At 48.5% G+C, this 14,758-nt stretch overlaps 1 protein-coding gene across 2 annotated transcripts in view; it reads right to left on the reverse strand.

Moving 5' to 3' along the window:
- Positions 1–14,758, reverse strand: part of MARCH10 (membrane associated ring-CH-type finger 10) — a 109,875-nt gene that overhangs the window by 55,682 nt on the left and 39,435 nt on the right. For both annotated transcript variants that reach the window (XR_323136.3, XM_025196921.1), the window contains exon 4: positions 8,837–9,014. Coding sequence is in view for 1 of the 2 variants with exons in the window: in XM_025196921.1 (XP_025052706.1) it covers positions 8,837–9,014 (178 nt within the window). In the remaining variant the exon portion in view is untranslated. The remainder of the gene's footprint in view (positions 1–8,836; positions 9,015–14,758) is intronic.

Consider the following 14,758-nt stretch of genomic DNA (forward strand, 5'->3'; position numbering starts at 1 on the left):
CCCCCGCACAGATCCAGGGCACATGCCCCACCTGGGGCCCTCCCACAGTATGCACAGTGGTGCAAGCCACCCCTCTCCCTGTGCCCGTGGCTCTGTCTTATGTCCTGCTGTGCCCCAGTTGGGCAGCAGCTGCCCCAGCCCCACTCCGTCGCTCACTGCAGGGGCCTTGATCTGCCCCGTCCCATGCCCCTGCCCTGTCCTCTCCCCTTCCACAACAGACTTACTGGCTGCATGAAGCTGTATCAGAAATCAGATCTGTATTGACCAATATACCTCCTTAAAAATCGGCTATTGGTATCGGCCCCCAAAATCTCTATCGGTACACCCCTACTATTTATAAAATGTGTATGGTCTACAATTTTAAAAATGCATGTACTCTGTCAAAGGTTGCCATTCCACATCTTGTTATGGCCACATCTTTCTCTCTGTTAGCCACATAGTATTTTCACTATGCAAAGCTGGCTAGACATCTCTGGATTCAGAAGCAGTATAGAAGTGAAATAGATTTGGTACAGGTGCCACCTTTTCCCAAAGTACATTTTTCTGGTCCATTCTTTATTTACTTAAGTGCCAGATATCAGTGTATATCTCATCTTTAACTCCAGTGCATCATTTTGAGAAAACTTTTGAATCTATATAATACAGACAGATTCTAATTTATTCTAAAGCCCTGTTACATCCATCAGACAGTCTAAATGAGCCTTAACATGGAAGAAAATTATGTTCACATCCATTTCAAGACTGGTTTATGTTGCCACAGTGTGCATCTACCTGTGTGCATTTACTGTGAAGTAACTGAAATCACTGTGCAGTACAGGCATGCCTCTACACATGCACACCCATTCTCCACAGTAAATATAGCAACTTATGCCAACTTGAGAGTAAATTTGATACCTGCATCATGCAGATATCAAATTTATTCTCAATTAGTTACTGCACAGTAATACATATGTAGACACCTTACTGAGCAGTAACACTGTATATGTGGACTGACTTGGGACTAACTTTAGTCCTAAGTCAGTCCACACACAGTGTTAATGCACTTTAATGCCTGCACGCGTAGATGCTGGCCTATTCCCACTTACTGTGCAGTAATTTAAGCTGGCATAAATGCACGTGTAGACATACCCGTAGTGTAAGAAAGGTATTTAGAGTAAATGGTCAATGGAGGCCAGATTGCTTTGGAATATTCCTGATTCAGAACTTTTGTGTTCAACTGCGGTATCTCTAGCTCTTTTATTAAATGCAAGATGTAGTGGCTGAGTTTCAAAAAAACTGCTGTACAAGGTAGTGTCTGGCCTACAATATAGTGGTTACAACACTTTACTGGGACACAGGAAATGCAGTTGCAGTGACTCTCTGGGTGAGGGGGGAACTAGGACTCTAATTTCCTATTCCCTGGCCAGGTGCCATAGTCGGGAGGCTACTGGGCTAAAAGGTGGGATGATCCTCCTCCCCTGTAACACAGGACCCCTAACCCTGTTACTGGAGAAAAAGGTGCAGGGCAGTATAGGAAGAGCAAAGCCAGTACAACTTGCAGAAAACCTGGCTGCAAGGGGAAGCAGGTATGAGTAGTCTGGTTAAATTGAGCTGCAGGACCCAGGACACTATGTTGTAAGACCTCCTCTGAGCATGAATGCAAAGGCTGAAACCAAGGAGCTGAGGTCTGAATCAGTAAGGCATGGACATGGGCATAAGGGTGACTGGAGACCACTATCAAAATCCTTAAGGCATACTGAGGATCAGGAGGTTGGGCCTAGGGTCAATAAGGCCAAGACTCTGAAAAAGAAAGGCAGTGCTAGAGGGGCCAGAACCAGAGATACTGTGCTTGGGGATGGAGGAGCCCCAAGGGACTGAGTTTAGAAGGAAGCCACCAGAAGGAGCTACTCTGGATCTAGAGAGACAGTTTCCCCAGATAATCATATTTAATATCAAGGTATGGCAGGAAAAGGAAGGAGGTTGGGGAGAGCGAAAGAGGGGGAGGCAGAGAGCAAGACAGGATAAGTTGAGCTACTAGGGGGTGCCAATGGCTGGCCTTGAGAGTCTGGTCCCTCCAAAGATATCATATTTATTCAAATATTTACTCATACCATCCCCCCAAAGGTATCATATTTACTCAAATTTAAGACATCCCTGAATTTAAGACGCTCACCCCCATAATTAGATTCTATACATAAATTTGTTATAATTTTCAATGTATAGAATCTAATTATTGGAGGGTCATTCACCCCCCCACCTGCTCCTCCCCTCCCCCCAGCCGCTTCAGGCCGAGGCCGGGACTGGGGCCACTCCCCCTGCTGTTTCAGGCCGGGGCCGTTCCCCACCTCCCCCACCGCTGCTTCGGGCCAGGACCTGGGCTTCTCCCCACTTTCTCCCCGGAGCCTTGGGCCAGGCACAATCCCTCTTCTCCCCCTACCGCTTTGGGGCAGGGTCACTCCCCCCATCCCACTGGTTTGGGCCAGGGCAGCTCCCCCGCTTCATTTTGGGCTGGGGCTGGGGCCTGTGACCACAGCAGCTGCACCAGCAGTTATGAACATTGAGGTGGACACATTAGGACACAGCCACTAGCCACCCCCCTCCCCTTCCCATTCCCCTCCCTCCCTTCTTCCCTCCCTCCCCTCTTTCCTGCTGCCTCCCCCTCCCCATCAGCTGTTGTTCAGGTGGCGGGGTGCTCTGGCTCCTGGCTCCAAGGAGCAGGGCAGGGTGGGCTGAGGTGAGCATCACTGGCCTCTCCGCCCGACCCCAGCCCCAGTCCCCACTGTCATGGCGGTGCTCCACTGTGTGGGGCAGGGTGAGGCCAGCGCTGTGCAACCAGCAACCCGCACCCCCAGCACCTCCAGCACTGCAGGCTTCACCCCCCTGCTCCATCCCCTCCGTCATGGTGTTGCTCCAGTCCCCATCATGCTCCTCTGCCTCCAAGGAGCAGGGCCCTGTTGGCCTCCCCCTCCCCCCCCCGCCACTCTGGCCCCTCAGTCCCTGCTGTTATGGCAGCGCTCTGCCATGTGTCTCTGCCCAGAGTACTCTGATTGGCTGCCAAGACAACCAATCAGAGTGCGAATAAAGTGTTATGACAAAGACTTTTATAATATTAGAATGTTGAGGAGCTGTCAGAAACTTGTCAATCAGGCCACATAAATACTTAAGATAGTTGGTTTCAATATGGCTGAATATTTGCTTGACACCTGCAAGTGACACGGTAAATCAGGTGGCTCAATATCTTTCCATTTATATTGGAATATTACTGGGCAACTTACATACTTCAATACCTTCCTTATTCTATTTCAAACCCACTATTCTAAAATGCCATAATTTAATATCCAGAACAGTTAAGTGCGATATTATTTAAAAAGCATATTTTTTATGATGATTGCTGAGTAGTACCTAAGAGCCAATAGGTCAGAATATAAGATAAACAAAGATAAAACACTAACAAAACCAAATAACTTAAATAACTTAACTAAGAACATGTTATGACTGTCCAAATTACATTGATAGTATTCTATCTATATAATAAGAGCAAGATTCATGATCAGAGGGTACAGATCATGAAAATGGGCTGTATCCTTGGTGAACAAAACTTTCCCTAGATGCTACTGTAAGCCACTGGCTAGGACTTGTAAATGTGGCCAGATCTTCTCTTCCACAAGGGATACAGGGCCAATAGACCAATGGTACATCCCTATCCTGAACCCATTTGCCTCTCTCTTGATTTCAATGAAAGTTCTGTCCATGCAGAGCCAACTGCAAGATCAGGGCCTGGAACAAATTAGGACCCTGAGGTGGCCATGATGCCCCCTGGTAGTCACTCTATTCCTGTTATCTCTTTGGTCCCTTAAGCATTTTCCTCTTCTCCTTTCCTGCCATGCCGAGATGGAAATAAGTATTTAGAAAAGAGAGGCTTCCTTCGGGATCCCTGAGTGAGATCTCATCTACCCTGAGCTTAGGTCTCATTACTCAGAGCCTTAAGGGCTTATTACATGGCTCCAATTGCCCCTTACACCATGCCCATGCCTCACAGATGTTATCAATCATGTACATCATCAGCCTCCTTAGGCCATGGCCTCAGACCCTGTGACTGGTCCTTCCTCCCCAGGCACTTCACCTAACTTGGCTACTTCTGGGTGTAGCTTCCAGGTTTCTCCACCCAGGCACTTCACCTCTTATGGCTACTACCAAATGCAGCACCTCAGCCTGCACTCCCTACCCAGGCACTTCACCATTGTGGGCTACTCCTGGGCACTGTGTCCTGCCCTCTTAGGCTCCTTCCTCCACCCCTCCTGGGCTTTGGGCCCCTAGCCCTGATCTATGGGCTCCCCTGCCCTGTCTACAACCCTCTCTGGGCTATGGGTCCTGTGACCCCCTCAGTCTCTGGCAGCGGTCCCTGACCTTTGGTCTCCCTGAAACCAAGGGCACCCTTCCCAGTTCTCCAGTTCTCTACTCTCTCCTGTCCTTCTCCAGGCTACTAGCTCACTAGCCCTATCTCCTGGGCCTCTCTATTCCTAGGCCTGTTTCTGCCCTCTGGGCTATGAGCCCACCAGCCCTTGCTCCCAGGTCTTTCCATTCACAGGCCTGTTGGGACTTCTTCCACCCCTTAGTCTTGTCTACAAACCTCCACAGTTGCTTACACCAGATCAGATGTTACCCAGGAGTCCTGCTGCAGCCCTGTGCCAGGAGCTCCTCTCTCCATGACTCTCAGGGCTAGACTGCCTGACCAGCTCAGGCCCTTGGCTCATGTAGCCTCCTCCCCTTAAAGTGACAGGTGCACTAAGCACCCTGTCACAGGGCCCTACATTGTTTCGATTACGATTTTTCTCTAATATATTCAAGGCCCAAAATCTGTTCTAAAGTAAAGATAAAATACCTCTGATAACAGTGTAATTAACACAGATTTATGTCAGTGCAAATGAGAGTAGGTTTGGATCTCAGTTTTGATAAACAAAGCTATTTGTACATTACTGGAACACCAAAATACAAGAAGAAAGCTAATTTTAAATTATGTTTTTTAAATTACCACACTGATTCTCCTCCCTCCCCATAAATTTAATTAAAAATAATTTAACATTTATATCAACATTCAGACCAGAATATCTGATTTACAAAGAGTGACGTTTCAGAAGTATTTTCTAATATAAACATTGAAGAATCTGTAACCTTGTCATCATGAAAAAGCCTATGCGTATCATTTTCATGAAATAGTGAAATAGCTCTCTGTTTACACAGGCTCTTTATACACCGATATGGACCTGCACAGAAAGAAAATCTTTTCCACATAACAGTTTTCTTTGATTGTGTATGTATAGGCCTATTTTTTGTCTCTGGAGATATAGCCAAGCTCCAAAATCTCCCTGCAGCTAAGGAAAAGCGTCTTCTATTTATTGAATAATTTTTACTGCATAAATATTTTAAGCATTTTACACAAATGGAATCCCACTTTAAAAGGCAATTGGCTGGCATGCATACTAACTGACTTCATTAAAACCACAGATTTATTAGCTAATCCTGGCTAACTCCGTCTCTAACTGTATATCTAATCCTGGCTAACTTTATATCATTTTCTGAAAACTTACTCATACACTTGGTGGGGCTGGAACTTGCTTAACAGCAGCTATTTAAAATTATGAAGCATTAATTTTATTATTTATGATAATAGGAAATATGTTCTTAATTCTTATAAACTCTATTTATGTTTTAAATATAAATCACACATTTTGAGCTGCATTTTAGTCTATCCAAGGTTCAGGGTCAGATCCTGCTCTTCACAAAGACACATTGGGTGTGTCCACACATGCAAGCATGTGTACTTGCAGCAGCTCAAATAGAAGCAGCACAAATTTGAGCTGGGGCCTGGACATGCACTTGGGTGTGAGGCAAGTTGTGCCACTTAGGGCAAAATAACCCTGCCTGGCTCCTCCCGGATCTGCAGCCAGGGGGAGCTGGGGCCTGGGGCCAGCACCTGAGCTGGCCCCAGAAGTATAAAAACTTGCCCTGGCCAGCAGCTCAGGGCTACTTTCCCTCAGGAGCTTCTGGGGGTGTTAACTGGAAGATACAAATAGACAGGAGCTTCTTGGGGCCTGGGCAGTTTGTATCTGGGGACACTATCCCTTGTGCCAAATGGATCGCTGAAGCAGCATCCCAAATTCACTTTTTAAAATACCCCAAAATCCATGTTGTTCCACAGGAGAGAGACAGAGATGTATCAATCAGATGGGCAATGTTTTATTGTTATATTTACAATGTTAAAGCAATTTGGAAGCCTACCAGTGTCTCTATCATCATAATAAAATAAATCCTAAATATTTATATGTTTCGATGTTTGCTTTTGGTTTCCTAATCACATGGTGGATGTGTGTTGGGATGTATGATTTGCAGGAGTGTGGAGTGGGTGTGGAGGGATGTGGATCAGTGTGTGGGTAAGTGTGGGGGGACTGTGTGGGGAGGGGTGGGTCCCTTGCTCCCCACAGGGTGCAATCCCCCAGGCACTACAGCCCCTCCCCTCCAGGGCCCAGAGCACCCCTTCACCCCCACTGCCCTTCACTCGTCTCCAGCCTCCTGCTCCTGCTCCTGCTTGTCTCCAGCCTCCTGCTTGTTCTCCTGCTCATTTCCAGCCTCCTGCTCCTTCCCCTGCTCATCTCCATCCCCCTGCTCATTCTCCTGCTCATCTCCAGCCTCCTGCTCATCCTACCGCTCATCTTCAGTGTCCCAAGATGAACTTCCCTATTCCAAGGCTGGAGACGAGCAGGGGAATGAGCAGGAGGCTAGAGACAAGCAGGAGGACAAGCAGGGAGCTGGAGATGAGCGGTGGGAGGGGGTGATCAGGAGGCTGGAGACGATTCAGGGATTCCCCTGCTCCTTTCCAGCCTCCTGATCACTCACCCACTTGGCTCCTGCCCCAACCCTGATTGCTCCCCCTCCTGGATCCAGGCTCCTGCCCTACCTGCAGCTTACCAGCAATGGTGCTCAGGGCACTCAGGGCTTCATGGCACAGCCCCCCCACATGGCACAGGGTAGCAGGAAGCAGCAGGGGTTGGCCCCGGCCTCCTGGCACCTGCGCTACTGCTGCTGCATCATATGGGTGCAGCCCAGCTCGGTAGGGTGCTGCACATTGTCTGGCAGCTTGGGGATGCCATGGCTGTCACCTGGGGCTTGGCGCCACACAGCTCAAGTGGCCTGGAGCTGCAAGACAGCATGCAGTGCCGTGCGGTAGCCTGCCAAGCCAGACCGCACACATGTGATGTGACAATGGCAGGGGGGGGGCCAGGGGGCCAGGGCGGGGTGACAATGGCAGTGCAGGTGCCAGGTGGCCAGGGCTGAGCCCTGATGCCACCAGATGCCCCATGCCATGTGGTGGGGCTCTGCCATGAGGCCCCAAGCAGCCAGGGGGGAAGCAACTGGGGAGCTGGGGGAGGATCAGGGAACTGGAAGATGATCGGGGAACTGGAGAAGCAAGGGAGGAGCTGGGGAAGCCAGTGAGGAGCTGGGAAAGTGATCAGGGAGCTGGGGAAGCAAGTGATGGACTGGGGCAAGGCAGGCCCTTGCCATGGTCCTCTCCCCCCTCCTCCAGCCCCGCCATCCCCTACTTACCTGTCAGGAGCCTGGGTCCGGGTCCCTGCAGCTTGCATCACTGCTTGCCAGCCATGGGGAGGCAGCGTGCTTCACCACTGGGGCAAGGTGCAGCCATAGAGATGCTCTGGCTGGCTACCAGAACATCTCTGTGGTGAACCAAGTCTCTGGTTGCCTGCCCCGCTTTATTCCCCCCGGGGTATTTTTTGATACCTGGATCTCCAGGTATCACATTTTGAGCCCACGCTACAAATCTGCAGCGTGGGTGAAGGTTTTTTTGTTTCCAGCGTGTGTCTTGTAGCATGTCAAAGGAGTTTGAGATGCTGCAAGAGGCAAGTTCAAGGACACACCCATTATAGTCAACAACAAAACTCTCTTTGGGCCTGGATGAGCAAGATTTGCCTCATGGGTGTCTGGTGCCTCTTGAGTCAGGGGGGGCATGTCCTCCCCCCCCCTCCCTCCCAACACCAGTCAGCAACTGGGCAGGGGTCCCCTGGCTGCCAATCCCACTGGCTGGGGGAGGGTCCCCAGCGGCCAATCCCGCTGGCCGTGAGGGCGCCAATTTCACTCACCGTAAAAGTGGCCACACAACTTCAGGAGCTCTGCAGCCACTTCCAGAAGCAATGCAGCCGCTTTTGCTGGTGGCCCTGCTCCCCGGCTGGTGCTCACAGGAGGGGCACTGGTGCTCCCGCCTGCCCCCCTGCCCGCCGGCTACACAGGGAGTGCAGCCTGACAGGGGGTGCACCGGTGCTCTCAGGAGGTACACGTGCACCTCTGTGCACCCCCTACATGTTGCCCCTGATTTGCCTTATATTTATCATGAAGTATATGATCTAAAGCTAAATAAGTGAGATTACAGCATATACAGATGTGCCCTGCCATGGTTTATAGGTAATCTAAAATGAATTTTAATTGCTATTGTAAAATGAAGCTAATTAATCTAAATTGAATTCCTATTGTCCTAAGAATGAAAACCACTAAACCATTTAAAAATAATTTCACTCAATTCAGTGAAATTCAGTGCATAATTCTGTTGTACACCAAAGTACTTTACCCTTGTTTTGTAAAGTGGCCTTAAAACAGACTTTTTTTTACACTGGCTTTAGTACCATTACATTACCAGAGTTGGGTAAACTGACCTTAACATAAATGAAAGCCAGGCCCATACATGTGCACTGCCCCGCTATAATGATGGCTCTGCTCACATACATTCCATCTAACTACAAATCCACACCACCATAATAATTTATTTCATTTCTTGCACCTACTAGCTCACCTGGAGTTATTTTGTTAGGGCAGAGTAGATTTTTCTCTACCTTTTTTGAGCTTGTGGTAGATTTCTGCTTCTGCTTGACTGATGGTTTGTTGATATCAGGAAATTTAGATTCATGTTTATTTCCAAGAGATTTGATAGCAGATTTCTGTTCACATCCAGAACCCTCATCTGCAGAGGTCTAGAAGGGTAAAAAGAGAAATACCATTGACTGAACACTTGGTTTGTATTCTCTGAATGAGAAAAAGGTCTGTATGCAAAAATATACCAACAAAGCTTCTAATAAACAGGAGGAAAAGGAAAGTATCATACACATGAAAGAAGTGTTCCCCCCCCCCCTTCATATGAATAGCTTCAAAAGGTGGGGTAACAGAAACATAAAATCAATAAAATAGATATTTCTCAAGAATATAATAGTTTTGTTTCAATTAAAACTACAGTAAAAGCTCTGTTATCTGGCATCCCCTGGGAATGGGGGAAGCCGGATAACAAAATATGCTGGTTAATTGAGCGGCCCGAACAGGCTTCCTTGCCTGTTCGGGCTGCCGCTTCTCCTGCCACGTCTGGGGCACCACCACCCCTCCCAAAGCATTGCTTCCCCTCCCACAGGCCCTGCAGGCCTAGCAGGACAGTGAGGAGGGCCCCGAGCAGCCTCCTATGCTCCAGGCCGTGGGGGCTCGGCAGCGCAGGCTGCTTTGCCTCAGGCCATGCGAGCTCGAAGAAACCAGAAGTGCCACAGTGGGCACTCCCAGTTTCACTTTACCTTACAAGCCGGCATGCCAGTTAATAGAACATGCCAGCTTATAAGCTGCCAGTTAATGGAGCTTTCACTGTATGAGTTTCTTAAGTGGGCAGAAAACTTCACTATACAAATCATCTTCTGTCATTAAAGCTAGATTCTGCTCTTGCTTCTATCCATTTAATTCTGGAATTACTTAAGTCTATAATTTTAAGGTAATATAACTAAGAACAGAATTTGGCTCTGAAACTGAAATCATAAAATCAAACCAATGATGCAAGAATGGGAATGAATGTTTCCAATTAAGTTTATTAGAGATGTTAATTTTCATAACTGGGTTAAACTTATGACCATTTACCTCTTGCCACCATAGGGGAGACCATGATGCAAATCACTGCTGTTCAATTACAAAACATTTTGTATGTTCCAACTCTACAAAATAATTATTTCTGCTGTACTCTAGAGAATAGGCCTGACCTTTGTGGCTACAGTGTTGAAATTCTCTGGTGCTATACACATCATCCATTTATCATTAGCACTAAGATATGAGTCCAGTTGTCTACATGTATATGTAAATTGCTTAGGAAAGGTTCAATATAAAAATAGCTTCATGCTATTTTTACTCTTCATTTCCCTATATGGCAGTTTTCCAGCTGGGTAAGTGGCATTTTTGGCAGCTACATGTTATCTGCTTGTATTACCTGCGCAGTGTGGATACACATAAGTATCCCCCTGGCTACTGTGTCCGCTCCGCAGGGTTGCCAACCCAAGACAGAGAGGGAACCTAAATAAATGCCCCAACATGTCTTTTTTGATAAAAAAAAAAAGAGAACGTCCACTTTTCCACAGAGGGGCATAGACACCTTATTTTCTTGCTTAAAGAGAGGAGTACTAGTAGTTCTTGTTAAAAATACAGAGAAACATCTCAGGAGCTATTGTAGCAGTGTTAATAGAATGATAAATATTATACATTAATAACATGAATTATATTACTAATAACATATTAGACAAATATTAGATATTCACAGAGGACTAGATATTAATCAGTTTTACTCTTCCCAAAGTGCCGTTTCTAAGATTTAGCTACATACTGCTTCTGCCAAGCACACTCCACCCTGATTGTAATTTTTTCATTTTTACAGTAACCTGCATACTGTGATAAAGATTTCATTAATGGGCATTACAGTTATATGTTCAACATGCTTCATTGTTTATGAGTTACAACAACAATTCACTGTGAAAGAGGAAATATTTTGTCATCTGAACGACCAGACAATTTCTGATATGGATGTAGGAAATAGTAATGCAAGATATCGTCACTTTAGATACTACTGCAATGAAAAGTGAGTAGCCAGACAGTTTTGTTTTGAAACCAGAGCCCCAAGACTAGATTCTTGGAGAAACTTTACTATATATGGGTTTATTTGTTTTTTTCCAGTGTTCCACCCTGATATGTCTGGATCTGTCCAGTTTTCTTAATATTATAAAATTAATCATTCTAATATTAAACTATTATAAATAATTTGTATTTCTTATTTCGGCCTTGAAAAATAATATTTCAAAATTAGATGCATGTTCAATATGCTGGTTATCATTTGCTGGCAGATAGCATAGTTTCAAACCACAGTAGAGAAAATACTAATATTATTATTACTTGGTTGTTATTATATTGTAATATAAGTAATATATTACATATAAGTATTATTTAGATATCACTTGTACAATGTTACTTATATATAGTTATATAAAGGGCTGGAGCAGGGAGCTGCCAGGTGGCTGATGAGAGCGGCCATTTTGGAGAGCTCTGTTATAAAAGCAGAGCAGTATGAGATCAGCCAGCAGGGAGGAAACATTGTCTTGCTGAGCTCTGGCTTCAGGAAGAACTCCGAGATAAGGGTGAGGCTATGGGGAAGGAGGAGGCCTCATTGGTCCTGGGCATGACCTAAAACTGCAACCTGCTGGAATAAGGAGACCTGGTGGTCCTGCCTGTGGTGGAGCAGGGCCACATAAATACCAGGACCGAGAACCTGGGTGGGTTACCAGGAGGGTTGGGGGGGGTGGGGCAGGAAGGTAAGCTTATGAGAAGTCCCTGAGTTCCATGGGGTGTTGGACCCTGGAGGTGGGCCAGGCATGCTCAAAGAAGAGCATCTGAGCCCAAGGGGGTGTAAGACCCTGGACCCTGAGAGTTGTAGGGTGGAGTTGTGGGGCCAGTTAAGCTCACGGAGGAGCGGCTGAGTTCTCAGGGGTGGAAGACCTCAGGCCCTAGTGTCACAAGCAGAGTTGTAGCCTGAGAGAAGGGTGTAGTGGTCTGGTGAGGGCCAGGAGAGAAGTAGGCCTGTAGTTGAGCAATCTCTCAGTCCTGTTTGGGTAAGGGTCATGGGAGAGGCCCAAAAGACCACACCAGGGCTCACCAAGGGATGGAGAGAAAAGCCTGAAGATCTCTTCGAGTAGGGTGGAGTGAGTGTGGCCTGGATAAGCAGTATGAAAGAGACTGGGTGAGAGCCAGTGGAGTGCAAGAGGCCCCGGTGAGAGGGGGCTGGTGTGTGTGTGGCCTGAGAAGGCAGCATGGGAGAGACACAACTGTGTGTCCAGTTTGACTCAGCTTTGAACCGGAGGTGGAACACATTGTGAGACATCAGAGAAGCATGGGACATGTAGGGTTGGTAGGAGCACGTACTTATCGTCCTTGGTCATTTGGGTGCATGAAGGGCACCCACCCACCTATTTAACATCACAATCATTTATCAACAAGGTGTGGCAGGAGAACAAGGTGGGCAGTTTGCCCAGAGACAAAGGTGCGGGACCGGAAGCCGGGGGAAGAACAGAAAAAGCAAAATTTAAAAAAGAGCACTCACCTGCAGCGAGACCCGCGGTGAAGCCGGAGCACCGGAAGGAACCCATGTGAGCCATCAGCCGTGCTTTCATACAGTTGCGGCCGGCCGGTGATGTCAGCGGCAATTACTGGCCGGCGGGGATAAAGAGGACGGCCCACAAAGAGGTGGGGGAACGGATGCTGGGGGAAACCCCAGCCGGTGGGGAACACAGGAGGCTCGGGACAGAGCGAGCAGGACAGGAGACGGCGGTTCCCACCGGAGGAGGATCCAATGCCTCACGTGGTGAAGGCGGAGAGGCCAACGGCGGTAAAGGTAAACCCGCGTTCGGGGCCAGAGCTCTGGTGCGAAGAAGGGAGGACCAGGAAGGCCAAGGCTGGAGAGACCCCGAGCCCAGCAGCCACCGTGGAGAAGGAGGAGGCACTGATCTTCCCTCAAGTTTCCAACCAGGTGGAACGGTGGAGGGATTTGGGGAACCTGGAGGGACGCCTCAGGGAGAGGGACGTTACCAAGAAGGCCCAGAGGGAGGGCAGCATTACCAAGAAGGCCCAGAGAGAGGGCGGCAGTATTGACAAGACCCAGAGAGAGGGCTACATTCCTAGGAGCCCAGGGGGCAAAGGCAAGAGAGATTAGGGATAACCCTGAGGTCTCATGACCACGGGTAGAACTGGAGATAGCTTCAAGGAAAAAAAGGGGTGCTGGGAGGATAGGAGTGGGCCCTAGGGGCCGAGTGTGAGTACCGAGAGATACCTCGGGAGAAGTATGTACACACGGTGCTGGTGGAGGGTTTTTTTTTTCTTTTTTATAAAGTATTTTTGTGTTTCCCCGCATCTGGAGGGGTTGGGTAGAGAGGTAAACCAGGGAGAGCTGAACCTCAGGATTGGGAGGTGTCAACTGAGAACACCAGAGGCCTGAAAGCCTGGGAAACAGCATACATCCATCGTGCAAGGAAGTGGCTGCAGGACCAACAGTGGCCCACCAGGTTGGGTATAGGGTGAGGTAGAGGGGAGGTGGAGCCTCGCAGAAGACCACCGGAGAAGTAAGTGGCCCCAAGGTAGTCGTAGCAATACCAAAGCACCTCCCCCACACTGTAGCAAGATTAAAAGTCATGACAGGAGAGATAGGGGAGGACTGCATCATGAGTAAACACCTCCTTGAAGGGCCACCTGCGACGCCAAGGTGGACATAGGGGTACACCCGTACCAAAGACGCTTGGGACAGGATGTTCGAGGCCCCGCAGGCACAATATAGTATGCATATAAATTATATTATTTAGTTGTTAGCACATTCCATAGATGTCAAAGCAGTTCCCTACATAGGATGTTACAATTATCCCCATTTTAAGAATGGATCACACAGCCAACTGGGAGGAGAGCTAGAAATAGAATTCAGGGGTGAAATACTAGTCTTACTGAAGTGAAATGGGAGTTCTACCACTGATTTCAGAGGGCCCAGGATTTCTATTTAGTTCTCTTAAATTAATTTACTGGACTACTGCATTCTGTTCAGATGTGCTTGATATTTAGACAGTCCATGAACTGAACGTCATCATCTTACTTCATAAAAGAAAGGATTTTTAACAGATGCCACTAAGGGTGTTGTTATACTTTACGTTTCAGATGTGTTACGGACTCTTAAAAGTGGAGTGTCCGCATGTTAAGGCAGGAAAACATGATCTAAGTGTCAGAGGGTGACCACCTTTTCAAAATACAAATGTGGGACATATGCCCACCTCCCCCTAGCGGCACAGTGGGAGCAGAGCTGAGCAGAGTGGAACAGGGGCAGATGTGGGCTGCCTGCTGTGGGCTCAGGGCTCCCTGCCCTGCTGCCTTTCCCTTGGGAGTCCTGTGCCAGGTGTGTGCCCCCTGCCCATCTGGCAGCAGCAGGGGGCACAACTCCATGCCTACCCCACCCTACTGCTGGTCACCATTTTGGGACCAACATCCCAATGTCTTAGGACCAATGTCCCAGGGCCAGCACCTGTGGGGCCCAGAGTGGGGCACAGGCTGGCAAGGTCTGTGGAGCCGGGCCGGGCTGCACCAGAAAGGAGAGGGTGGAGCTGGCCTGGCTCCTTGGAGCCCCTGCTGGCCAGGACCCCATGCTCCTGCCACCCTGCTCTGGGCCCCACCACCACTAGCCCCGGGACACTGGTACAGGCCCCGTGCTCCCGCTGGCTCCCTGCCCACTCATACCCAGTGCTCCCTAGCCCCTCAGTACAGGCAGCACTCAGCCCTGACCCCCTGCTTGCCAGCAGGGAAGAAGCTGGTGCTGAGCGTGGGGTAAAGTGGCCCCTTGCCTGCCCCATGACCGGAGCTCCCTGGCGTAGGCACTCGCAGCCCACGCAAGGCTGTCTGG

Source organism: Alligator sinensis, unplaced genomic scaffold (genome assembly GCF_000455745.1).
Source record: "Alligator sinensis unplaced genomic scaffold, ASM45574v1 scaffold444_1, whole genome shotgun sequence".
Lineage (NCBI taxonomy): Eukaryota > Metazoa > Chordata > Crocodylia > Alligatoridae > Alligator > Alligator sinensis.